The 27179-nt window shown below is 30.8% G+C and overlaps 3 protein-coding genes across 9 annotated transcripts; 1 reads left to right on the plus strand and 2 right to left on the minus strand.

Annotated features, from left to right (window-relative positions):
• Positions 1 to 14163: 14163 nt before the first annotated feature.
• LOC123011065 (senecionine N-oxygenase-like) lies at positions 14164 to 16791 on the minus strand. 4 transcript variants are annotated; one of them, XM_044408330.1, is made up of 8 exons: positions 16684 to 16791; positions 16400 to 16531; positions 15700 to 15904; positions 15456 to 15647; positions 15264 to 15402; positions 14912 to 15208; positions 14554 to 14862; positions 14164 to 14453 (listed from the first exon to the last, which is right to left on the minus strand). In XM_044408330.1, exons 4-8 carry the CDS (start codon positions 15641 to 15643, stop codon positions 14181 to 14183), a joined length of 1206 nt encoding a protein of 401 aa, XP_044264265.1. In that variant the 5' UTR covers positions 15644 to 15647; positions 15700 to 15904; positions 16400 to 16531; positions 16684 to 16791; the 3' UTR covers positions 14164 to 14180. The 4 variants fall into 4 exon arrangements, with proteins under 4 accessions (XP_044264265.1, XP_044264264.1, XP_044264267.1 ...); XM_044408329.1 differs by lacking the exon at positions 16400 to 16531; XM_044408332.1 differs by lacking the exon at positions 16400 to 16531 and having other exon boundaries at positions 15456 to 15618; positions 15683 to 15904.
• A 1691-nt stretch (positions 16792 to 18482) lies between these two features.
• On the plus strand, positions 18483 to 22822 carry LOC123010545 (senecionine N-oxygenase-like). 3 transcript variants are annotated; one of them, XM_044407532.1, is made up of 6 exons: positions 18483 to 18613; positions 20904 to 21468; positions 21521 to 21659; positions 21707 to 22003; positions 22066 to 22374; positions 22456 to 22822. In XM_044407532.1, the coding sequence occupies exons 2-6, from the start codon at positions 21281 to 21283 to the stop codon at positions 22738 to 22740; spliced, it is 1218 nt and encodes a 405-aa protein (XP_044263467.1). In that variant the 5' UTR covers positions 18483 to 18613; positions 20904 to 21280; the 3' UTR covers positions 22741 to 22822. The 3 variants fall into 3 exon arrangements, with proteins under 3 accessions (XP_044263467.1, XP_044263468.1, XP_044263466.1); XM_044407533.1 differs by having other exon boundaries at positions 18504 to 18613; positions 21277 to 21468; XM_044407531.1 differs by lacking the exon at positions 18483 to 18613 and having other exon boundaries at positions 20528 to 21468.
• Positions 22823 to 23204: 382 nt separating this feature from the next.
• LOC123010544 (senecionine N-oxygenase-like) lies at positions 23205 to 27013 on the minus strand. Of its 2 annotated transcripts, XM_044407530.1 has the most exons (5): positions 26911 to 27013; positions 24771 to 24988; positions 24494 to 24632; positions 23821 to 24438; positions 23205 to 23765 (listed from the first exon to the last, which is right to left on the minus strand). In XM_044407530.1, the coding sequence occupies exons 2-5, from the start codon at positions 24956 to 24958 to the stop codon at positions 23445 to 23447; spliced, it is 1266 nt and encodes a 421-aa protein (XP_044263465.1). In that variant the 5' UTR covers positions 24959 to 24988; positions 26911 to 27013; the 3' UTR covers positions 23205 to 23444. The 2 variants fall into 2 exon arrangements, with proteins under 2 accessions (XP_044263465.1, XP_044263463.1); XM_044407528.1 differs by lacking the exon at positions 26911 to 27013 and having other exon boundaries at positions 24771 to 25106.
• Positions 27014 to 27179: the final 166 nt, after the last annotated feature.

Raw genomic sequence — 27179 nt, forward strand, 5'->3', positions numbered from 1 at the left:
TGAATAATAATAAATAAGAATAAACGAGTACACACATTGCTCTGAATTAAAAATGCAAATAAATAATAAACAAAAACATTGCACAGTTGAAGTCTATACTCTTATTACATACTTATTTCATAAATGCATAAAAAAGTTAACTGCAAAAATGTACTTTAGGTAAAGGTTATTCCACTAGGGTTTTACCTATGATTTTGTGTTAAGACAAAAATTACTTTTTTTTTGTTGATTTTGTACCTACCCATACAAACTACAAAAAAAGAGTCGAAATTAATAATAACAGTTTTATTCGTCTGTTTTTATATCACTCAGTTCGTGATAAAAATGTAAATAGTAGTTTCTTATTTCTTTCATGAAAATTTAAGTTAGAACAAGTTTTAAAAACATCAAAAATTTTTTTTTATATAAAATAGCAACCACTATTGTCCCAGGGGGGGCACGGCCCCCGGCGCCCATGACGAGTAAGTATATTACCTACGTAGAAAAAATATTCTGTACCTATCTATACATTGTTATTTTTGTCAAAATTAGATTAAAATAGAGGAAAGTTCAAAGCTCTAAGCTTGTTTTTTTAGCTCAGCTTTGTTTTAAATTTACTAAAACTGTCTCTCATATAGTATTTTTAAAAACTTTAGCAATGTTAAAAAAGCAACCCCAAAAAGCAAAGTTTTCAACATATTATTTACGTCCTACGTCAAAGTTTTTACTTAAAAAAACTTGTTTTTTTTCTGAAAACCTTGCCATATTTTACATACCTAACTAGTTATTGCTTTTTCAGCGGCGCTATGTTACAGGATGTGGCAAATAGAGGCAATATGAGATCTGTATCCTGTATATAGGTGGGTATATTCAGTATACACACTTAATATCAAAATAATCTGTTCATAGTTGTTACATTGGTCACAACTATGCTATCTTTTTCACACTCACACTAGTTATAATATTAATCGTTATGAGGAAAGTAGAGGTTGTGGAAATCTTATAACATTAATAAAACGTTCATTGAAAATCATTACATTGTTGGTTAAAGAAAGTAATTAATAAGAAGTGAAACAGTTACCATTTTAACTACAAGGCTTTTGATCGAAATGTAAAAATCTTCAAGAGAATGTTGAAGCTGTATCTGATCTAATAAATTTCAAGTGTTTCAACTGAATAAAAACATGTAACATAGTCATATAACAACTTCCTAGTAAAGAAATGTGGCTAAACTAAAGAGAACGAAATCTCGAAACGCCTATCCACAAGAAGCACACCTTTCGCAAATGTTAAAATAAACAACAATAAACATCACTTTGCGGTTTAAGTCAAAGTCGGAGTTTAAGTCAAAATCGCCATTATATCTGAAAAGTAAAGATGCGGTTTACCGCATGATTTTTTGTACGTTTAAGAAACATTTTCGATATCGAAAGACTTCCCTAACTTGTGGAATTAGTCGTAATAGTTCCCATGATCTACAATATGGGTGCTTAACTAAGGTTTTAGTTGAAGTGGGACAAAATAAGGCGGAGCTAGTAATGATCGCGAGATGAAATTCCTTGTCTGATAGATAGCAACACCCAGCGATTGGTTGTAATGTATCATTGCATCAAAATCGATAGCTTCATATATTTGCTAATCGAATATTTCAAATGTTAAACTTTGTTCTAAGCCATTTTTTTGTTTTAGTCATCTAATTGCAGCAAATTTTATTTTAACTGAATCTTAAAACCCACCAATATGTCTAGAATACCTCGTATTAGTAATAGAATAAAAGCAACTTAAACAGAACGGAATGGTCTGCGGTAATTACGTTTGTTTTAATTATTAACACTACTCACGATTGTCGTGCTTCGCAGAGAGCAGTATTGCACTGCAACTACGTGATCTTGCCAATTACTGTATATAATTGTAGACTACTATCGAAAAAGGGAGTAGGATTACTGATTCTTAAAAAATGTGCATCTGTTTTAGACCATACAATAGATTTCATTGAAATAGAGCTTTTCAACTATAAATTTTTATAAGCATTTTCTTCTTTATCATAAATCATAAAATAAAGTAAGATACATTGTGAAAATGAAACGCTAAATACAAAATATGTAAAAGTTTTGAAAACAACCCTGAAGGTGTTTCTGAACCTGGACAACATAATTATGTTGCTTTCTCATCTATTCCTTTAGCTCTGAATTATCTTATTTGTTGAAATAATCGTTTCTTTTTTATAGTTAATTTTGTTTTGAGCAGAAGCCACTGACATTCTGCTAATTGACTTTTGGTTACCAAAAAAAAAAGTTAGTTTAGTTTTAAATAAACAAATTTACCACTAAGATTTTAATAAAGGTTAGTTTTTTAAACACATTTAAATTAGAATCAACTAAACTACTCCAAAAAATTAAAGGAACAAAAAATTTCCTAAATTTGAATGAGGGAATGAGGGAAATTTTTTTTTTTAGTTAAGTCAATGCATAGGCCGACTAGCATGTGAAAAAAGTAAGTTTTTGCGTTGTTTTAGTAAATCTACCGCATATTCACCAATATTAATGGAGAGACTAATGATTTTAGGTGCTTTTACAGCTCAAAGTATCCCCCACAGCCCTGCTACTTTTTAAATCGATCCATCAAACCGTTTTTAGGACCAAACTTTCGCAAAAGAATTAAAGGAGCAATTGTACATATTGTTTCTGAACATCGCCTCATCTTCGCCAAGATGAGAAAAACAATTTTTTTAGCCTTTTTTACAATTTTGCATTAGTTAAATTTAAAAAAAAAAGTCGAAAAAGAATTCAAAAAAATATTTTTGATTTTTTTTTTCAAAAATTAATCAGTATTGTTTCTTGAATTTTTAAATAGTTATTTATTATACAAGACGATAAAATTGAATCTTATCTTTGAGAGCAATATGCATATGCTCGAAAAGATTATGAAAATTTTATTGCCGTGTACAATATAAAATTTTATTCAATCCTCACTAATTTTGTAGTCAATTTGGTCGATATTTATAAACGTCAAAGTAAAATTCAACAATGAAATCTAATGTCAAAGATCGTTAGCAACTAACAACCGCAGATAAACAACAATGGATGCATTTTTTATCATCTAGAGTATCTAGACGATAAAATATCATTTTAACATAAAGAAAAAAACTTACGGGGTTGTGAGGGGTACATTAAGCTGTAAAAACACCTAAAAACATTAGTCTCCCCATCAATATTACTGAATACACCAAAACAAGGCAAAAAGTTACCTTTTTCTATTTTTTTTTTAAATCATTGTAAGTAGAGGGTGGAAAAAAATATGTTTTAAAAAATCATAAAATGATCTTGTAAGACATTTATTCCAGTTCTTGACACTACCCTTGTATTCTCTGTATGGTCATTGGTTGCTGAGATATCCATGATCAAAGACAAGAGGATAATTTTTTATTTAAAGTCAGATATCTCAGCCACAAATTGTCGTAAAGACAATATGAAAAGAGTATATTAAAGGTAAACAAACATGCTATCCGACCTATAAATTGACTTAACTAAAAAAAATTCTCCACGTCCGTGGACCAACAAAACAAAAACAGAAGAATTTAGATTTTTTTTTTCTTGGGCTATTACTTAGAATTGCGTGATAACTGATAACCGTCGCACAGAAAAAAATATTTGACAAAAGATCTCAAAACTAGAAACTTAAATGTTTTTTTTTTTAAATCTACGAGTAGATATGACCATTTTCCGATGAGTTATACAGCCTTTCAAAAATCACCAAAAAATTTAGGAAATTTTTTTGTTCCTTTAATTTTTTGGAGTAGTATATGTATATTGAAGTAAAATGTACTGGCTAGATTATGAAAAACGCCTCAAGCCATAACTCCATTATTTTTTAAAGATATGATAATACTTTTTACAGCAAAGTTGAACAGTTTTTTGTTATCTAGTATTTGGGATAAATGCACAATCAATGCTGCTTCCTATTCATCAAAAGTGATCGTCAATTTCAGTTTTTTGAATAGAACAACCTGTATATTTTATTATTTTTAGACTTCTCGTTAAATTATCTTTCAACAAGCTCACTTACTATTATTTATAACTAAATTTTGATTTCAGGCAATTTGAAAATTAAATTAAACAGGCTGTGGAAAAAATATGACATTTTTATTCATTTTATCTAAAACAAAAACAAACTTTTCATAACAAAAAATTGCTCAACATTGATCAAATAAGTAATGAAATTATGGCTTGAAGCGTTTTTTATAATCCAGCCTGTATAATTTAGACTGAATTTTCAGCAAGAATTAAATCTGCAACAGTAAGCATCCAACATTGAGTATAAAAACAGTATCAATAAATCATTGGTAGTTTTCTAGTTACGATTAGACGAACAGACGAAGAATTCGGCATGACTTGAACTGTTAGATTTAAAGACCACTTGACCTTAACAAAGTGGATCAAATTTTTCGGAAATCACGGTTGCTCAGGTGTTTTATATGCGGCATGAACATTCTGTGAACTTTCATAACATGGTGATTAATCGCCAACACGTATGGTTTGGAACAGTTACAGATAGAAAAAAGCGATGGTTAATTACTATGAAATTATGGATTATAGACACGTACTCACTGACCTTATTCTTTTATTTTGATTCGGCAGAGTCCTAACGATCGAAGTCCTAACACACCTGCATGCAATTATTCTAATATCAAAAAAACTACTCTAATAAATACTCGTAACTCACTAGAAAATAAAAATCAAAAATGTTGTAACTAGCTTTGATATAATAAATAATTTAAAAATAATTTAATAAATAAATAACACATTGTATAAATTTTTCTTAATTTTTGTAAATAATAAAACTACTCAGATGTATGTAATACCGATTGTCTTAATTATAACTCGACTAGTTAATGTTAAAATTAGTCGCGTGTTTGAACCTTATTTCGACAACAAAAACTTCGTGCCGTTTTCATTTTGTTGCAAAATTTTGTTCCACTTTCAACATCTTCTAGACAACAAATAACACGGACAACAGCGAACTTAGAAATAAATAACCAGAGTTTTGGTGAAACTGTTATTTGGCAATAGCAAATTAGAGTGTAATGGGAATAAATTACTTGCTTCAATGTGATTTAGGTGAGAAATGTCTTCTACTTTTATCGAAGATTTGTTGCAACAATTTCAAAATCCGGTATCTATGAGAAATGATCTTCGGATATCAGATCATTTCATAAATCGAAGTAAAAAACTGAAATTCAGATTATCGATTATCCTCAGGAACTGCTTCATAACGCGAAGGCGATTAATTGCTGTATTAAATAATTATCTTAATGGTATTGATCAATTAATCAACCACAAGAAGAAAAACATTTAAATTTAATAAATTAGGTACGAAGAAAAACGAAAAGAATTTAGTCTTAATCATATCTAGTTAAAATAATTTATTACACCTGTAATTAATTTTCAGACAAATAAATTATTACATAAATCTTAAATCAAATAAATGAATATTAAAGCTGTTTATTTCTGGAAAAGAATTTGATGTATGATGTACCAATTTTGATTTCTTCGCCAATCAAACTTTTACTATCCTTTCCACCTAGGATCAAGGATCTTATCGCTGCTAACCCGTATAATAATTTATTGGTTTCGTTTTGACATTAGCTACTTTTGTTGCGTCATAAGAAATGGCAAACAGAAAGAGATGAATAGAGGTCGGGTGTGTACGGTGTTATTACGATCCTGGAACCTTTGGTAGTCGCATAAATCAGTCGTGCAGATTGTACAGATCCAAGCAAGTACTCAACTAGACCAATACATATCGATCGTGATGCTTAAAACTACCGGAAAAATCGATGAGGTTATTGCCTACAAGAGAATAGTTTCTGAAACACGCACTCGATTTCTGCATTTGTACACAAGTTCGAGTTGCGGTCTTCGCACTTCGCAAAAGATTTGACCCTAATTTTGCAGTAGTATGGAAAAATTGAAAGCTATCTGTGGAGATTAAAACTTTTTAAAGGCCGTATTCTATTTGTTAGAAAACCGCTGTCTCAAAAACAAACACTGCCCTAAAGTAATTTATTTTTTCTTCTTTCATACCAGCCGAGCAAAAAAGTGGCTTACTTGGAATAATGTCAGTATTTCAAAAATGTTATCGTCAATTCAATAAATAAGACTATTTTACAAATAGCTATTTTTTGTATACGCTCCCGAAAACAGCTGTCGATTTTGGACTTATTATTTTTCTTTGCTTTTAAGTTCTATCACATTGGCAGTTTTATTTATTTGACAACTGTATGTCTCTCTGACAATTAATTTATTAATTAAATAATGATAGTTCTTGTTAAAAATGAGTTTGGTTTTAAAGCTGTTTCTTTGAGTTGATATTTATTAATAGCTATTATACAGGGTACGCCAGAACTCGCACCCCAGAGAAAAATTTCTAGTAAGATAAGATACCAGGACCATGGAAAAATGTTTAAAAAATTCTATCTGTCAAAAAATTTTGCCATTTACTTTATGACATTTGAAATTTTTTTATTTCTATTTAATGATACTGATGATCTTGTATATGTTTTTTTATAATTATTAAGTAAAGGTACAAAACTTTTGCCAATAAAAGCAACAAATAACATTAAACAGAATTACAATTTAGGATACAGCTTCATTGTTTCCTCTTATAATAGCCTCTAGCAAAAAAACTTTAAAAATTATTTTTCCAACAGAAATAGAGTCAAAGTGCAAAATTTAAACTCTCATAACATCGAAATTTTTATAGATTTTTTTAACATTTTTTCCATCTTCCTGGTATCTTACCTTATATGGCATTTTTCTCTGGGACGCGAGTTCTGGCGCACCCAGTATATCAAGTACGCAAAATAGGGTTTTAGGGGACGAATCGTAATTAATGAGGCGACGTAGGAGCCAAAATTCCAAATTTCCAAAAGATTTACTAAACTTCAATAAAAAAAAAGTATTTTGTTTTAAAAATTAGATCACAAAAAAAATTCAGAATGTTCTATGTAAACAATTATTTTCCAAAAATATTTATAAAATTCGATTTCCCCAAAAAAACAAAACTAAACAAATAATAGTTCTTGAAGATCTTGATTACTACTCAATCTTCGTACAAAAATTCAATATTTTTTATTTTACCCTTTGTTTGTAAGTTACAGGATGACCCAATTAAGAAAAGGTACAATTTTTAAAAAATTGTGTTTATGGACGAGTCCAATAATTTAATATTATGTTTCATTCCTCATTTCATTAATAGAAGTTAGTTATTCAACAAGTTTGAGTGTAAATCACATACTATTTTAATGAGTCCGGAAAGGACTCATTTTAGGGATTCAAATGAGTCCCTAAAACAGCTGTTTTCGGAGACGTATACAAAAAATAGCTATTTATCAAATACGCAAAATAGGGTTTTAGGGGACCAATTGTAATTAATGACGAGGCGACGCAGGAGCCGAGTCTTTAATGAGAGGAGTCACCTAAAACCTTTTGCGTACGTGGTGCATACAATTTTTTTTGTTAAAGCTCCCAAAACTCGAATTCACACTTCTTACTAATTAAAAAAATTTCGTTACCATAGTAACCAATTTTATTTTTTAGTCCGCAAAAACTGTTTTTGGAAACTGAGTAGGTAACTAAAATAACCGTTTTGCGTACTATTTTATTGAGTCCGGAAAAGACTCATTTTAGGGACTCACCTGAGTCCCTAAAACAGCTGTTTTTTTTTGGGAGCGTATATAAAAAATAGGATTTAATTAGAAATAATTAATTTTTATAATATATTTAACGCTAAGCAACTGTTCCACATGACATTTCTGTGAGCAAAATGGCAACATCAAAAATGTATTTTTTGGAAGCAAATTATTAACAAAAGAAATTAAAACTGTCAGAATTTTCACAAGGTAAGATAAAAAAGAAAAGAAAAATAGTTATTTGTTTAACAAGGCACAAAATATAACATGTTATTCTCTGAGTCGATAGACGAATGTAAAAAAGATAACTTTGTGCTCCGAATTAAGTTTTTTTCTGAAATCGTAATTCTTTAAATTCATGAAGTGGAGACTAAAATTCGAAGTCGACCCAGCCGGGATAAAACAAAAAGCCGAATTGGACAAGTTTCGGTTTAATTAAACCATCTTCAGCAAATTAATACACATGACAAGAACGTCAATATTATTTTTATTTTTAAATGTGAAGTAGGTACGTACTCAACAGTTGAAAAAGTGTTTTTAGATTACATATTTAAAAAAATTAAAAGTTAAAAAATGTTACAGATTAAAGTATATCAAAAAAAAATTAAAAATAATGTTAACGTTCTTTTCATGTAGTAAGGAGATTGTTTAATTAAACCGAATCTAGTCCAATTTGGCTTTTTATTTTATCCCGGTTGGGTCGTCTTCGAATTTTAGTCTGCACTTCATGAAACTTAATCCAGCTTTGCGATGGTCACTGAAATTCTTTTTTACGGAGTATCGTCCAAATTTACGATTTACGATATTTTCTCATATTTACAAACGATTACACGAAACGAAATACAACTTTGCAGACTATTTTTTATGGATTATTTTAGGAAACATTTTATATACTTTAAGACAATATCAAAAAATAGTATATTATTAAGGACATTTAAATAAATAATTATTTTTTATATTTATTTAATAAAATATATACGAGTATATCTAAACTCAGTCGCACAAAAAAGTAAATTTCAATAAACTAGTTTTTGAAACCAATATTCGTTTAAAAAACTAATTTGTTTTATTCTTCGACACTGTCAAAATTTACGGTTTTTCTCCCGTGTAAGGCAGTTTTGACAACTGTTTGGCATTTCTCAATACAAAACATCAAATTATTTTTAACAGATTTAAAGCAAGTTTAAGCCTTGTTGACTCTAATTTGAAGAATAAAATGTTGTATTCCACTCATTTGAGTGTAAATCGGACGCTTTATTCCACCTCGTGAATGGTAAACCACTCGTTACACTCGTGATTTAAAAATCCACTCGGTCAAATAAAGAGTCCGATTTACACTCAAACTCGTCGAATAAATAACTATTTCAAAATTCAGAGTTAAAAAAAATCCAAAAATGTTATTCTCAAAAAGCAGTTACGTTTTTGTAGTACTTTATCAAAAAGTTTTTTCAAAAAGTACATAGTTTAGGTAAAAAACGTTTGATTCTAAACTTTTTTGTTAACACTTTATATCTACATTTATCAAAATTAAATTTGGTTTAACTTTCACTTATTCACTTATTGGTATCTAAAATTGCTCCTTAAGAAATTATTAAAATTACCAGCATGAAAGAATGTCTATTTTTAAGATAAATTTTTATCAGATGGTAAAAATTTATGAGTCCAATAAAACGTCTTGTAAAAAAGTGTTGCTTACAATAAACGACCTGTTTTTAGCCTCAACCATGTTGAAATATAAAAACCTTAAATAAATCATAAAATAATATGCGTATAATTTACGTTCATGAAAAGCAGCCATAAATGCTTCTTTATTCCAACTGGTCGAGATTGTGGTATATTTTATAGCTTCACTTAATTAAATCGTACTTTTTTGATATGCCTGCACTTAGTGCGGACATTAATGAACAAAGGTACATAAAATACTGTGATGTTTATGAAATCTGTCAAGAAGGCTATACAGCTACGCGACTACCCGTAACATGAATTAGCACACCTAATCAAAAAGTTGTCACACACACGAAAACAATTTCCCAAGTGTTTTAATTGTTTGTCAAATTCGGCGTTTTCAAAGAACAACATGATGAGTTCGTGTCCTTAAGCTTCACACGCATATCCACCATCAGGCACCGTTCATAAATAAAGCGCCGTAAAAAGGATGACTTAATGGCATTAGCGGCATTTTTTCTTAAATTTATCGACGCTAACCTCCGCCACTGTCTGGACTCTCCAGCGACACTAATCATTTTACGTAAAATACGTGTATTGACAGCAAAATCATCGAATGTTTAGGAAGCTGCACACGCATCTACATTGCGGGATTTCTGCCAGGAAGAGCGCCGGTTCTCACGGTCTTGCTATAAACACGTGCATGGCAGCCTCCTATGATCGAGAAACGCGAAAAATATTTGCGTTCCGACAAGCCACTAAGTCATCAACACTGCTGGTTCTTCGATCTTCGCTTACTCTTCGGTTTACGGTCTGCTAATCTATAGGGTAAGTCAAGTCGAGGAGATAAAAAGAACTGCATAATGGGCAGAAAATTAAAATTTTGTTTTGAGGGAATGAAGGACAATAAAAAAATCTTTTTTGTAATTTGCCTCCACTTTGTTTCTCTAATAAATAAATTGAATAACGCGACGTCATCATGTGCGATGTCAAAAGGTGACTATATCAAATTATAACTTTTAAAATTAAGACATTACCAAAGGTCACAACAATCCTTAAAGTAAAAAATTTTGTTTAAAAACTGTATAAAGAGGGCAAATCGCAAAAAATAGTAAAAAAAAAACTAGTTTAATAAGACCTTGAAGTATTTATTCTACGCTATGCCACTCCTTTCTCCTTTCTTCCTTTCTCATTATTTTTACGGAGATGAGGGTTTCTCTCTCTCTTTTGATGATAGAAATTTTGCTTAATGCAAGTCGTTTTCTGAAGAATCTTGTACTCATTCCGGTAAAATTTATATTTCAGACTTTACTTATAACAGGAGGTGTATGAAACCTACCTAGGCATGAAAACAAAGTCGACAAGTAGTTTCAAGTTTTACGAATCATCATTGTGATGTGATATTGTAATGTTGATACGAGTTACTTAAATTGTTAGCACAGATGCACAGAAGCCTTCAAAACTTGGTTAAATTGACAAACAAAACGGGAAATGGTTCAAAAATGATTAAGTCGTGAATGAAAAATTGCTGCCTACTTACTGTATCTTCATCTATTCATCACCTGCATCTGTATGTCCCATAAATTTGTAAAATAACATATGGTTCTAAAGATTTGGGATTTTTTTAGATGGTTTTTATTTATACCAAATGGTGTTTAAACCGATTGTTGCTGGAAGTAAAATATGACAATTAACTTGTTTATGTTATGCCAGTTTAGTTGTTTCGTTCGGGTTTTTGAAAATACTTCATACGCTAGACATTCGTTAAGGCATTTACAATCTAGTTGCCGAATGCCTAAACGTGAAATTGCTGCAATTTATAGAGAATAAAATATTTCTGTAACAACAATTTATCGGACCATAAAAGAATGTGAAGAGGGTATACCCCGTGTTAATGTGTCCAAAAGTCCTCGACCCAGAATTTTGAGGAAACAAAGAATGAATGAAGCCATTTCACTACAAAAATTAGGTCGAAGATTTGCTGTTTTAAAGACCATTTATATTCAAAGATATCTTTCCAAACTCAATGAAGTGTTAAATACACGTCATGCCAATGATGATGTAATGTTTTGGTCTAATCTGCCTTCATTCCACAATGGTCGAGAAGCTACAAAATAGCAAGCAAAACAATGTAAATTTTGTACCCAAAATAGACAATCCTCCCAATGTACCTCAGGCTCAATTGACTGAAGAGTTTTGGACAATATTGTACAGAAAAGTGTATAACAAGAGATAGGATAATAATAAAAAATTGCGACGTCGATCTTTTTTAAAGCTTAGAAAAATCAATCCTGCTCTTGCCCAAAGGAGTATGGGACAAATCAGAAGAAAATTGAGAGCCATTGAAGATAATTATTCACTATCAGTAATTTGATTATGGATTATTTATTGTTGTTTATATTATTAGTTGTTTATACATTTAGTTTAAAAAATAAACAATCTAAAAAAATTCACAAAACTTTCGGACCATACGTTAATTACAACAATAATTATAAAAAAGAAAAAAAAACAAGAAAAATAGAAACAACCAATATGGAGCGTTACGTTATGTTTCATGTTAGATAAAAAGAAAAACTTTGAATGAAAGTAAAAACATACCCGTCAAAAATAAAAGAATTAAAAAAGTCTCCAAATTTCTGCCTCATCACAAAAAAATTTGATAAAGTGAAGGTACATACAACATAAAATACTGTGAACCAAATTACAGGTCAAATTAACTCAAAATTTAAGCGTTCCTTGAAAAAAACCTATTATACCTACAGTATGTCCCCGGATTGAGTTTACAAGAGGAAAAAAAATAGCTTTGATTTTACGCCAAAACTGCAAAGAAAAAACATTTTTGCTTTACCTGAAATGAGCAAATCTGTAATTAAAACTTCATTATTCTTACTCAGTAGAAAGAAGAGATCATTTTTCTCTTGATTTTGGACTTGGAATAATTTTTCTCTGCTTTTTAAGTCCTATCACATTGGTTTTATTATTTTGACAATAAATGAATTTACGCAAGTTAAATAACAAAAATGCTTTTGAAAAACAATTTTAATAAATAGCAACTCAAAGAAACAGCTTTAAGGTAAAAACCAAAGTCATTTTTAACAAGAACTATCATTATTTAATTAATAAATTAATTGTCAGAGTGACATACAGTTGTCAAATAAATAAAACCGCCAATGTGATAGGACTTAAAAAGCAGAAAAAAAATATTCTAAGTCCAAAATCAACAGCTGTTTTCGGGAGCGTATACAAAAAATAGCTATTTGTAAAATAAAAGTCCAAAATCAAGAGAAAAATTAACTTTTCTTTTCACAGAATCAGAATAATAAAATTTTAATTACAGATTTGCTCGTTTCAGGTGAAGCAAACAATGTTTCTCCTTTGCAATGTTGGTGTAAAATAAAAGTTAAAAAAAAAATTCCTTTTGTAAACCCAGTCCGGGGGCATACTGTAGGTATAATTATTTTTAATTGTGAAAAAATTTTAAATCTGTCGTTGCTCCAAATGGTATCACAAACTATTGGTGAGATTTACAAAAACATGGCAATATTTTTCATGGCCTGTATTGAGGAAAGAGTTTTTAATGCAGATATATCTATGAACGTAACTAACTAACAAAGAGTACTTATACTTTGTTATTTTCAAAAGGCATTTGGTCTTCTTTTTAGACCTGGTGATGTAGAATAACAATATAAGAAAGTTTCTTGATAGATAAAAATGTACATATGGTCAAATAATAAAAATTAAGAAATATTTGGAAAAGAGTGTACAGAATAGGAATCGCGCAGAAAAGCAAAGTGTAAAAGGCTCCTTGTAGAAGTTTGAATATCGAGTAAAGATTGATTGTGTGAGGAAGTGAAAGACCTCTTAAATATTGCAAAGCTTTGATCTTTGTAAAACAAAAAAAAAATTAAAAAAATAATATTTTTGTTATAATAATTATAACACCAAATTGTCTAGACCCAATTCACCATGTCAATGAAGTCTCCAAGCAGAAATTAAATAAATTTTTGTATTGTAAAATAAATAAAAAGTTCTTCCTAAAATCTCTAAAACGAAGTCCAGTGTGTATTCGTTTACATGTTTGAAACAAATGTACAATTAAATCTGATTAAGAACCCGACGTTTACTTGACTTAAAGCAATTAGCAATTGCAAACATGCAGTAGGATTTTTTCGTGAAGAATTGTGAGATCAGAAAGGTTTCTTTAATTAACCTTCACTTAGTAACGGTAATTTTACACCTGCATTGGTGTTGTATCTTGACAAAAAGAGCGGGGAAGCAACAACGTTTTTCCCACCGTCTCTTATCGGCAAACAAAGCTGTCAAAACAGTGAGTTTTCACGAAAGTCGCCGTTGCAAATTCGATTAGTCGAAGCGAATGTCACGACATGGAGATGTGCAAATGTACATTCAATTCGTTTTAAGTGCGAACTATGAGACAACAAACACACCATGGGAGTATCGCACCCGCTCTCTATAAGCACGTCGAGCAGGTGTTGTACATGTCAGATCCAGCGATAATTTGAAATACGAACTCGGAAATGTGCACTCGAGCTGTTTTCTTGAATTAATTTTCCATTCACTGGAACACGATGCTGATACAATGGCATTTAGGTGCCGATTTATTTGCATCCAATACCGTTAACAAAACTTTGTCCATAGCTAATTAATTTAATTTTATTAATTGGACTTTTAAAAACCCTAAACCAAAAGTAGCACGAACAAGTTTGAAAATGTAATCTCAAAAATTTAATTAGGTATTCTGGTACACAGATTTTCTTGCGTTATTATGTCAGGGAAAATAAAATAACACAAAAATGCTTTAGGCATTTTTATTTAATTTTGGTGTCTAATTGTGGTCATCGATGGTTTTAAAGCCGTTGTTCAAATTTCGGTCTCTGATAACCTTAAGGTACAATTTTTGTATCGCTGGAGGTACCTTCTTTATCTTTGCTATTTCAGCTAAGTTATCGAAATAACTTCCTTGTGCTCCACCGAGTTCATGGTATTTTGAACTAGGTGCACCAGGTTTACGCTTTTCTTCTTCGAGTAAGTTCTTAAGCATATCTTCTTTTTTTGGTAGTTTGAAATGACCAGTCAGTGTCGCTAAAAAAAATCTAACCTAAAAAAGGACTAATGCTTAACGTGGAGCATAATAATCTTCAAAAGAAAGCAGTTGCTTTAGATTTATTGTTTCATGTTTTATATGTGTTCTTCTTTACCTGGATATCAAACAATGGGCAAGGCGCCGCTTTAAGTGGAATCCCAATAAAAGCTAACGTAGGATTTTCTATACTAATAATTTGTTTATACAACGGATGGACGTAATTGTTGATAATTTTGACTCCGCAGGAGCTGGATAAAAAAGGAAAATTGTAATTATAACCAGTGCAGAATAAAACTTCATCAATTTCCTCGCACGTGTCATCCTCAAAAATTGCCCTGTTATCTAAAAATTCTTTTACTAAGCACTTCTGATAGAAGGTATCAGGAACTGATAGAACACTTTTCGCTCTATGACTCAGGAATACCTACAACAAAAGTGAATACCAAAGTTTCTTCGTCACCTTATTGACAAACCTTTGAAGCCACGTTCGCAATTTGTCGCGAAATGTCTAATCCTGAAGGACCTGCACCTACAATCAACACTCTTTTGTTGTTATAAGGTTCAGGTGATCTGTATTCATGACTGTGTATAATTCTTCCTAAAAAACTTTTTACTCCTGGAATATCGGGAATGAAGGGATCACTGTAGTGACCATTGCAAATAATAACTGCATCGTAATGCTCTGTTTTTTCCTCTCTTATTTTAACATCTTCGTAATGAACAGACCATAAAAAATTTTGACGTTCAACGCAGATCACGCGTTTAAAGTACTGAAATTTTTTTATTTATTAATCATATATTATTATTAATTGAAGTTCCCAATACTTTGATATGAGGATTGATGTGGAATTTATCCGAATAACTTCTAATGTAATCTAGAACTTCTTCTTGTAGTAAATAAGATCGATTTTGTTTTGGATACGGGAAATCCTCAAAGGCCATCAGTTCATTCGGCAAGTTCGTTCTGTTGATAAATAAGTGTGACCTTTGTATGCTTAAAGATGTAAAAAAACTGACCTTAGACCTTTGTACATAGAAGTATGAATTGGAACGCCGTTTTCATCGCAACCAACTAGATCTGTATAGATCCACGTTCCTCCCAAATTACCAGTTTGTTCAAGAATATCAAAAGCAATGTTTTCTTTTAAACAGTGTCTTCCAGCGCACAACCCTGCCTTTCCTGCACCGATAATAGCAACTTTCATTGTGCTTATAAAAAACAATTATGAAAACAAAGTACTTACTGTATAATTTAACATACCTACAGAAGGTTATTTTTAATCACACATATTATTTGATAGCCATTTTTAGCCAAAAGTAATTATGCACCTTGATGTCAAGTTAAAAAGTTTGCTACATATCTTTAAATTTTTTACAAGCACAATCATCTATATTCTTTATACTAGCCAAAAATTACAAGAAATAAATGTATTTGTTGTTTCCTTAAATCGTTATAGCCAACGTTGCTGAAAATAAACAAAATGTATTACACCACAATTAAAATTCAATATCAGTACCCAAAGTTGGTAAAACTAGATATCTATTATAAAAAATGCTGCAAAATTCAAATCGTGAGAAAACAAACTACGTATCGTACTAATATAGTAGATTACATACCCAGATGAGAGGTGCTTCATTACCAAATTAGCAATAAGCCGAGGTACAATGAAGCAACGACCATCAAGGTTTGTATACTATTTTATTCACAATTATCTTCAAAGAACAGAAAGCCAATAAAAAAATATCAAATTTCGAAAAACATAACATGACAATTCAATTTGGGAAGTAATCACTTCCCAACCTGAACCTCATATTTCACATCAATTGTTAAAAGAAGTCGAAATGTCATACTTTCAAACTTTTTACATGCAAGATAATTTGATAATTATTTTATAATTATAATTATGAATAAAAGCATTTTAATTGATGATATGTCAAAAGGTAAGAAAATGGTGACTCACTTTTCACAAATGAGCAGATCTTTCATAGTTATTACGACTAAGTTAAAAATACATAGTGTTTAAAAAGTCCAACAAACTTGCAAGCAAATATACCAAAAATTGTAATCTCCTTCAAACTATGTCAGATGTTTTCTATTAAAGAAAAATTAAATAAATATAATAAAAATAAAAAAAATGCATCAAAATATTTATATCAAATAGCATATTATCGTGCTGCTAGTTTTCTTTCTCTATAGTTATTATTTACAATAAATGCAACAGAAAAGCATTAGAATTTCACATACCTGTAGAAAAACATCAGCCTTTAATTTCTCAATACATTGCAATTAACTACTGCCCTTACAGTCTTTTTACACACATTTCCACACATTGTTGTGTTCAGTGTTGTCAAGTAGAATATAAACATCAAATTAGTTTTAATCCAAAGGCAACGAAAAATATAAATTTAAAATTACATCCTTGAATGTTCAATTACCTATTGTTACAATATTTAAAAAAAAATAAATAAAGGGCGGTGTTTTTTTAAGTGCTTGAGAACTTAAAAATAGATAAATCGAGAGAAGGGCAAAAATAGATTGAAATAGGACATTAAAAAATTAATAAAACTTTTTTTTTTACTTTTTTATTAAAGTAAATTCAATGCCGCCGTTTATGGTTTGAAAAAGATTTCCGGCATGTGACCCTTACGTATAATCGTTCGTTACGAAGCGCACCACTTTTCCAATAATTCTGGCCTTATGTCTCGGTAAATATTGACCTCCAACGCTTCCTGAGTTGTTGATTTGTTAGCATAAACCATGCATTTATTAACAAACCCCAAAGGAAGTAGTCTGGAGGCGTAAAATCACACGATCTTGGAGGACAAGTGATAGGACCATTTCCCGAATAATGTTGTCACTAAATTGGGGTTTTTTGGCTGTAAGTCGGCGCATTTTTGGAAACCAAAATGTATTGAACAAGTGTCAATATCGCACACAATTAATGATAACGGCGCTTCTTCCTCATTTCGAAAGAATTTTCTTTGTGCAAGTGCAATTTTCACTTACAGAAGCGGTACGCACATTTCTTTGTCTTCTTGGTGGTCTTACATCATGCAATGAAAAAATGATACAAACATTATCCATCACCGCACGAATAGTCTCCTCAGAGGTAGATTATGTCGACCATAAAATGGACGAAAAGCTCTATAAGTTTCGCGAACAAAACATTGATTTTGAAAATAAATTTCTACAATTTAAGGTAGAGTTGTTCGCGGGTTAATCTATCCAGGCAAACCTTTCTTAACACAAATATCGAAGAACTGTTACTTTTACAATATTTATTATTTATAAACATTAAATTTGCAGTTTTTTACGTAGGTACATTAGATACTCATTAATACTAATTTATATTGTATTATACAGGGTGATTCACGAGGAATAATGAGCCTGACCAAATTCTCGATGCAACCAACATTACATTTGTCGCAAAGCAACTTGTGAAAAGTAATGGTGGTTGCATCGAGAATTTGGTCAGGCTCATTATTCCTCGTGAATCACCTTGTTTTATATCAGATCACATACTGATTTATTAAAAATCCTTGAAAGGGAGTAATTGGGTAGTCCCCGAGAGTACCTACTGAAAAAATGCTTAAAAAGTGTTATCTGTCAAAAAATTGTGACATTTATTTTTTGGCATTTGACATTTTCTGTTTATTTCATGATACTGATGATCTTGTGTATGTTTTTCATAATTATTTAGTAAAGGTACAAATATTTTGCCAATAAAAGCAAAAACAAATACCACTAAACAGAGTTACAATTTAGAATACAGCTTCTGTGTTTCCTCTTCTAATAGCCTTTAGCAAAAAAACTTGGAAAACTATTTTTCCAACAGAAATAAATAGAGTCAAGGTGCAAAATTTAAACTCTCATAACATCGAAATTTTTTTGGATAGATTTTTGCAAAACATTTTTCTTGTTGTCTAGGACACCGTCAGATGATACAGTGTCACGGAGGTGCGCGACTTTCCAAACATCTTGTATTTATCTGTTCTCACTATTTTCGATGGTGTTTAAGTAAGATAATAAGTAATAACTTGAATGTCCCGCTTAAGTCAATTTTGGTTGCATATTCCATAACTTGTAAAAAATTTAGTCTGCGTTTTGTTTTCTTTGAAAGGGGAAACTAAACTAAGTAATTTATTATAATTTCACAGTATCAAGGAATAACTAGGTAAGATTAATTATAAGTATTATTAAAATGACCTTTCTAAAGTTCTTATTGATCCATTTGTCGCTACTATCTTGAACTTAATGAATTGAAATTTTTGAATATACCAGGGATATATTAATCGAAGAACTTAGTTTTCTCTTATCCATATTATCTATTACATACGAGTATTTCAGAAAATATTTATATTTAGATGTAGGTAATACATATTCGATGTTTAATATAGACAACCAGTCATACAGTAAAAAATCGAATCCTGAACTGTTGAAGTTTCTTTTACTTGAAGAATGTAATTATTGTACAGCAATTAATTTGTATTATTTCCAATAGTGGATCTCCACAGGAAAAGATCAATTTAAACTAATTAACATCTGATCTGGTTTTTTGGTACTTATACAAATAACAATTTATTTACATGCAAATTATCTTTGAAAGAAAAATTTTCAATACGATTTTTGAGAATAAGTACTATTCTGTTAAATTTATTTTGTAGAACACTGGTTCTATTTAAGCGGCCTTTCTTTAATCCACTTTATAATATTGCTACCTACATATTTATTCTATTGTATTGTGAAATAATGAAACATTTTGCTTTATTGTACATACTGTAGGAATTTTCCTTGTTTTATTTATTACATAGATGTTATAACATCTATTTACAAGGATTAAATCTTTGTACCGAAATTTATTTATCCAGTTTAATTGTACAAGTAGGTACCATCGATGTAACAGTTTGTTTTTACTTCATTTATTATTTCAAAAAAAGCTAAAGGCATTGTTTTACATAAAAAATCAAATTACAGTAATAAATAAGGAACTTTATCAACAATTTTATCTTCATAACATGTGTAGAAACAGAAAATTTTCAATGTTAAAACTGTCGTTTTATTTCTTTCTTGCTTCATTAATATAAATATTTTGAAAAGTATTTTATCAATGGAATGTGGATATGAATTTTAGCCTTCAATTAAAGTTTTATAAATATATATATTCCAGAAAAAGTGCAGTTTGTTTAAATATTTACTTAAGGTTATGCAAAAAAGTTTTATACGAGTATAGCCTCCGATAAGAAGTGAAAAACAAATTCAAGGGAATTTTATCTACTGGAAATAAAGTCATAATTATTATAACAATATATCAAACCATTCAGAAGTATGCCTATATGATACGACTACTTAAACTTATCATAATTTAAGTTATTTTTATTACTCTGCAATGCTAATAGTTAAAAAATACATATGGCTTCTTTCAAGAAACATTTTTTCTCCCAATTACAAAAAATCTCTAACAGAAAGTAAGTTTTTCCATCCTAATTTCAGAAAAAAAGTGGACGTAAAAATTACCTCCCCCATAGAAACGAAAAAACATGCTGCTAGTTTTAATGGCGAAACTGGTATATAAAGAGAAATTATTAGTTTTGAAGTTTTTCTTGCTGGATCGTAGGCAAAATTATATGTATTATACTGAAGGAAAGTGTCTTTTCTTCCCTGCCAAGTCTCGGGAACCTTTGTGAGGAAAAGATACATTTTCCTCTATTGTATACAAATATCTATAGCTTTGGTTAACATTTTTTGAAAAATGTTCCAATTGAGCCATACAAATTATAACATTACTAATATTATTCTTTAATTTATTGTATATACAGGGTGATTCTTAAATAGACCGACAAAATTTTAACACAGCTTCCTAAGGATAAATGGAGACAAACTGTACCCTTTTTAAGTTTATACCTTTTAGAGGCAAAACCCCCTTGATCCGTGCCACTTACGGCGTCTATAAATTGTTGCAATGATCAAGTACATTTTCATCACGTTAATAATGGTTTCCACTACCTGTGCTAACACATCAGTGGCATACGCTTTAATTCGAAAATAACTTTTAAATAAATTTTATCTGAAGAACGTTTAAACAAAGAATTTTTTAAATATTTTTTCCAGCATGTTCTCATTTGATACTACCAAGGATAAAATTTTGTCGGTCTATTTAAGAATCAGCCTGTCTATACAATCATATGATTGCGATTACTTTGGGATTTGGGACCTTCTTTTTAAAATATTTGATTTATAACTATAATGAGCTATACAAAAAAAAAATCAATAATGACGTTAATGGTCTCTTACTGTTTACAATTTAAGTTGCTTAACACATGTTATTATTATTTATTACTTACACATCAACACATCTAACGCACAAAGAGACGTAAAAATGTTTTGGTATAATATTGATTTTGTTTCAAATAATAACTTCGGGAATATTCTCTACGCATTTTTCAATGATTTTTGTTTATTTTTAGCAAGAAAAAGTGGGTCTTTTAATCTCCCCTATAATGATTTCGCAAGTTCATAAATAATTTATTTATTACAATGTTTTTGCAAGTATTTTTATCACTTTTAATAAATGTTTTTGCGATAATCGTTAAAACAGTATAGCGAATTCTTTTCCTTCTCATCACTTTTTGCACATATCATCTAAGTAATGGCTTCTGGCCAAAGTTTGAGATGATAAAAAATAAGCTGAGACGAAGTAATTCGCCTGCCAGACTTGCTTCCATTGTGGCACAAAAATAAATTTTGTTATCATAACATTTAATGCAGACAGAGATAACAAACTGTATACACTCATTAGTCATTACACAGTTGAGCCGATATTGATTAAAAAAATTATAGTACAATGAAAATTGCTATTATTGGTGCCGGGGGGGCAGGTTTGTGTGCTGGGAGACACTGTTTGAAAGAAGATATCGCATTTGATATTTTTGAACAAACTGGGAATTTGGGAGGAACCTGGAACTATACAGATCTAGTTGGTTGCGATGAAAACGGCGTTCCAATTCATACTTCCATGTACAAAGGTCTAAGGTCAGTTTTTTACATCTTTAAACATACAAAGGTCACACTTATTTATCAACAGAACGAACTTGCCGAAAGAACTGATGGCCTTTGAGGATTTCTCGTATCCAAAACAAAATCGATCTTATTTACTACAAGAAGAAGTTCTAGATTACATTAGAAGTTATTCGGATAAATTCCACATCAATCCTCATATCAAAGTATTGCGAACTTCAAAAGGAATGATTAATAAATAAAAAAATTTCAGTACTTTAAACGCGTGATCTGGATTGAACGTCAAAATTTTTTATGGTCTGTTCATTACGAAGATGTTAAAATGAGAGAGAAAAAGACAGAGCATTACGATGCAGTTATTATTTGCAATGGTCACTACAGTGATCCCTTCATTCCCGATATTCCAGGAGTAAAATGTTTTTTAGGAAGAATTAAACACAGTCATGAATACAGATCACCTGAACCTTATAACAACAAAAGAGTGTTGATTGTAGGTTCAGGTCCTTCAGGATTAGACATTTCGCGACAAATTGCGAACGTGGCTTCGAAGGTCTGTCAATAAACTGAATAAGCTGCTGAAAATGGAAACGTTATTAATCACTTTTGTTGTAGGTATTTCTGAGTCATAGATCTAAAGATGCTTTACCAACTGATGATACTTTGCATCAGAAGTGCTTAATAAAAGAATTTCTTGAAAACAGGGCAATTTTTGAGGATGGCACGTGCGAAGAAATTGATGAGGTTTTATTTTGCACTGGTTTTAATTACGAGTTTCCTTTTTTATCCACCTGCTGTGGAGTCAAAGTTACCGACAATTACGTCCATCCATTGTATAAACAAATTATTAGTATAGAAAATCCCACGTTGGCTTTTATTGGAATTCCATTCAAAACATGTCCTTTTCCTTTGTTTGATATACAGGTAAGGAAATAGCCATTTTTATACGTTATTTATTCCATACATGTTAGTAACTTTGTTTAATAAGTAATAACCCTCATCCAGGTTCGATTTTTTTTGGCGACACTTACTGGTCATTTCAAGTTACCAAAAAAACAAGATATGTTAAAAGAATTAGCTGAGGAAGAAAAACGGAAATCTGGTGTACCTAAGTCAAAATACCATCAGCTCGGTGGAGCCCAAGGAAGCTATTTCGATAACTTGGCTGAAACAGCAAAGATAAAAAAGGTACCTCAAGTGATACAAAAATTGTACCTCAGAATTATCATGAACCGTAATTTGAACGACTGTTTTAAAATCATTGATGATGATAATTGGATACAAATATAATGGAAATGTTTTGATTTTTTTCCTTATATTGGTAATAAGTTGTACCTACAACTAAAAAAATAAATCTTATTTTTGCTGTTAACACAGAAGTCTCATTAGAATAAATCCTAGAATCTTGTCGTAGTACTCAATATACATAAATGCTTAAAAAAAAAAACTTAAATTTTCTATACGAGCAAAAGAACCCCTTTATCTTAGTACTACTCGACGATTCTACGGTTCACCAAGTTGAAAAATTTCGACATGTTATCGAAAAATGTGATTTCCAAGAATGGAGAAACCACTCTACAGACTGTAGACTTCAACACCCAGAAATTGATAGGTTTTCCTAAAAACAACTACGTTGGCGGAAATTTTATTAATATTAACTAGAATTTCTAGAATGGTGCTAGAGGAACATTATGCCTTTTTGTCAAGAGGATTGGATACAGGATGCTTCATCTTTTAATAAAAAACAACAAGAATTAAGAAATGCTCATATTTTATTCATATTAATTACAGTAGAGTCTTACTAATCCCGACTTGATGGCACCGGACTTTGTCCGGATCAACGAAAGTCCGGATTAACCAGAATGAGTTTTAAAATGTCTGTAAAATGAGTTTATGTCGGATAAAACAATTAAAATTGGTCCCTTTCGGTCCGGATTAGTGAGGTTCGAATTATCGAAACTACTGTATTTTACTACAGTTTCATTATTTTCACATTATTGGATATAGCGTTCGGTAACAAATGAATTGTTATTAAGAATTCTGTACTTGTATTTTCTAAAATTTTTGAGATCTTTGTAAAAACTACTATCACTTTCACTCCAAATTTTACAAATAACAGGCAGTATTGGAGTAATTTTCGCAGTGCTTGCTAACTCTTCAAAATATGTTTGTTGTTCATGACCCAACAAATGCATTTGCTTTTCAGAATAGCCTTTATTTTTTCTCTTAATTATGTCTTCTTCGGTGTCTTTATACATCAGTTCTTTGGTTGGCAGTGACATTGAACCATTGAGGTACTGACAGTAAAAGCGAGCCTAGAATCATACTTTAACATTAATAAAATGTAAAAAGTTATAAAATTGAAGAGACCTGGATGTCAAACATTTGGAAGGCACAAACATAATATGGTATACCGATAAAACACATGGTAGGTTTTTCGATATGTATCATGTGTTTATAAAGCGGCCTAACATGGAAATCTTCTACAGACACTCCACAGTCATCATGGAGAAATGGAAAATTGTATCTGTATCCCGTACAGTATATAATCGTGTCAAAAGAACAACAAGAGCCGTCAATAAATTCAACTTCCTCTTTGTCTTTAATACAAAGGACTTGGGGTTTTTTGACCACGTTGGAGGGATATTCACCCTTTACTTCTTTCTTAGTCATGTCATAACTGATGACAACTTGTTGAGCAATTTCTGAAACTTGAAAAGCGACGTCTAAACCCGAAGGTCCAGCACCAATTACCAAAACTCTTTGATTTTTAAATGGTTCGTTCGATCTGTACTGGTGACTGTGCATAACGTGACCTTTGAATTTTTCTTGACCCGCCAAAGTGGGATTGATTGGAGTATTATAATGTCCGTTACAGATCATTACCACATCATAAATATTTGTAATCTCTGTTTTCGTAATTTTATTTTTTGCTTTAATTAGCCATTTGTCCGCATTTGGGCGAACTTCAGTAACAATATGATTGAACTACAAGTTACGAAATGTAACTCTTGATTACGTTATTGATAAAAAAAAAACTTACTTTTATTAATGGTTTTAAGTTGAAGTGGTCGGCATAGAGGTTCAAAAAATGTAAAATGGTCGCTTGATCTAAAAACGAACCATCTTGCTCAGGAATTGGAAAATCGGGGAAACCCATTATCTCTTTTGGCAGATTTGCCCTAAAACCGCGAAACGTAGATTTTTAAATTCTCTGTGTTATCTTATGTTGATTATTGTTGACAAATAAGTGAAAGTTCAGCGATTATCTCGGTCCAAAGAAGTGATCAACTGTTATTAAAAACTTTTTGTTACTGTACCTTAGGCCCTTGTACATTGCAGTATGTACCGGATATCCCAAACTGTCTTTTTCTATATCGTCGGTGTACACCCAGGTGCCACCTACCTCAGGTGCCATTTCCAGTACCTCACATTCTATTCCTTGAGCTGAGACGTGTCTTGCAGAGGCCAAACCAGCAGCACCAGCACCAATAATAGCAACACGCATTTTTGAGATATTTTTAAATGTTTAGTATATCTGAAATGTACGTTCAAAGTGAACGATTAGAGATACAAACTGTGGTTCACTAAGTTTTAACTATCCGTCTTTATCTTTAAAAGTATTGTGTCCATTGTTGAGTCTTTCTGTTTTCAAGTATCTGACACAATTTGAATAACATAATTTTTGATTTATCTAGTAAAGTCAAATAAAGATTGTTAACATATGCTTTATCTCATTTGTCTACAAACACCACAATTATGTAATTTTGTTACTATGCTATCGAATGGATATAATGAAGTCAGAACAGAATGTTAAATTAATAGGAGTAACACTAAAGTTATGCCTTCTTTTCAGGAAAATATTTCTGATACGTGACAATATTTGCCAACATACTCTAAAAGAACTATAAAAAAACTAAAAGTAATTTGCCTACCTTGTCATTCACTTTTTACAAATTTAAAAAAAATTAAAATTGATTTTTGCATTCGAGAACTATGCAACTAACATTACACAACATGCACACTTTACGGACAATCTTATGAACTTTACGGACGATTTCATTTGATGAGATATGAGTTCGAAGAAGTAAATACTACTTTACGGACTATTTTGGGTTACTTTTCGGAACAAGATTCTCTTCAGAAACGAATTCAGAAAATAAGTCGTTTTTTGGGAATCATTTTATAAAACGCTAATTACAATAATATAACAAGTCTTGTATGAAATTGTGAAGTACATTGCAAAATAGATGAGCCCTGAGGATATCACAAGTTTTCACATAGAGTTTTCGGCTAAAATTTTCGATCGCATTGTGAAAACTTTGCATTTATTCATTAATATAGAATTTGTTCAATCGTTTACAAAACGATTGAATTTGTAATTAGCCTAGGACATATACAATATTTACACGTCGCATGCGTGGAATATACAGGTTGTTCCATTTTTATTGTTACAAATTTAACCCGGTGATAGAATATTCAATTTTAAGATAAAAGTTTCCTATACATATACATATATCAAAAAATTTTATATAAGGGAGCCACATCCCCTGAAAGGGGTGCATCTTTTAACAGATTTTTTCCAATATTTCAGAAACCATCGTGGATAAAATTACAAAATTTGGTACAACTGATAACCTTTAGGTATACACCCAAATGAATTCAAAGATAAAATGTCGAAATTTTTACTCAGGGGCGTCCTAAACTGGGAGGTTTAGGGTAAAAAGTACCCTAACTATTTTGGCGGTTGGTTTTTGTCACTTTCAGCCACAAAATCCTAAATTTCATAGTTTTTCATTAAAAAGAGGCCTCTTGCGTTTTTTCAATAAAACTTACCGTTTTCGAGTAAAATCAGTTTACAATTTGTCTTACAGACCATAAAGAAAATAAAAATTAAAAATTATATTTGTATCACCGTGTAAGAGACCCGTGATAAAAATTTCGACAACTGATCTTTAAATTCGTACAGGTGTTTAAAAGTAGTCAGCTGTACCTACTCTTGTAATTTTATCTATTCTGCAACAGTGGGAAAACTCCATTAAAAATGCATTTCTTTCAGGGGGTGTACCTGGCTTACGTAACATTTTTTGATACATGTTCATAGGAAACTTTTGTCTTAAAATTGAATATTCTATTACCTGTTTAAGTTTGTAACAATAAAAAAGGAACACCTTGTATATATAACTTTTTGAACTTATCATTTAATTATTTGATCCGGCAAAAGAAGAAGAATCCATTTTACAGACATAATTTTCTGACAAATAATTTCCACAACCTTTACACTGCACTGATGTTGATGATTTTTATTATTATTATTTATTTTCATTATTATTTTTAGCAAATTAATCTTTTTTACCGCCTTTTTTTAGAATTATTAGCAGATTCCAAAACTCTATTTATTCGAAAAACATTTTCGGGCAGTTATTAAAATAAGGAATTGAATGAATTATACCTACTTACCATTAAAAATAAGAGTAAGAGTTTCTGATCTGAATTTAGGGACTAGGTATAAAAAAAGCCCCGTTTTATGTTCTCAACAGAATTGAGCTTAATTTAAATGTTTTGAACTAATCAAATTTGTTTTCTATTTAAGTGAGCTTAGCAATGCTAAGCTGGACTTGACAATAAAACTTAAATTTCCCTGTACAAGTATACATACTAGAACAAAGGTTACTTTAGAAATAATAAAAATAATGAAGAATACTCAATGCCAATAGGCGACAGCGCTG

The sequence above is a fragment of the Tribolium madens genome, unplaced genomic scaffold (genome assembly GCF_015345945.1).
Source record: "Tribolium madens isolate multiple individuals breed KSU strain unplaced genomic scaffold, Tmad_KSU_1.1 Scaffold_91;HRSCAF=231;Tcas5.2_LG7, whole genome shotgun sequence".
NCBI classification, from domain to species: domain Eukaryota; kingdom Metazoa; phylum Arthropoda; class Insecta; order Coleoptera; family Tenebrionidae; genus Tribolium; species Tribolium madens.

Excerpts from the sequence above, each read along its gene's own strand:
- LOC123011065 (XM_044408329.1), bottom strand. The coding sequence starts at position 15,643 with ATGAAAGTTGCTATTATCGGTGCAGGAAAGGCAGGGTTGTGCGCTGGA. Across the intron at positions 15,403-15,455 it reads TCTATGTACAAAGGTCTAAG|AACGAACTTGCCGAATGAAC; the intron begins GTCAGTTTTTTT and ends ATTTATCAACAG. Across the intron at positions 15,209-15,263 it reads ACATCAATCCTCATATCAAA|TACTTTAAACGCGTGATCTG; the intron begins GTATTGGGAACT and ends AAAAAATTTCAG.
- LOC123010545 (XM_044407532.1), top strand. The coding sequence starts at position 21,281 with ATGAAAATTGCTATTATTGGTGCCGGGGGGGCAGGTTTGTGTGCTGGG. Across the intron at positions 22,004-22,065 it reads TTGCGAACGTGGCTTCGAAG|GTATTTCTGAGTCATAGATC; the intron begins GTCTGTCAATAA and ends CTTTTGTTGTAG. Across the intron at positions 22,375-22,455 it reads TTCCTTTGTTTGATATACAG|GTTCGATTTTTTTTGGCGAC; the intron begins GTAAGGAAATAG and ends ACCCTCATCCAG.
- LOC123010544 (XM_044407530.1), bottom strand. The coding sequence starts at position 24,958 with ATGCGTGTTGCTATTATTGGTGCTGGTGCTGCTGGTTTGGCCTCTGCA. Across the intron at positions 24,633-24,770 it reads GCAATGTACAAGGGCCTAAG|GGCAAATCTGCCAAAAGAGA; the intron begins GTACAGTAACAA and ends TCGCGGTTTTAG. Across the intron at positions 24,439-24,493 it reads ACTTAAAACCATTAATAAAA|TTCAATCATATTGTTACTGA; the intron begins GTAAGTTTTTTT and ends CGTAACTTGTAG.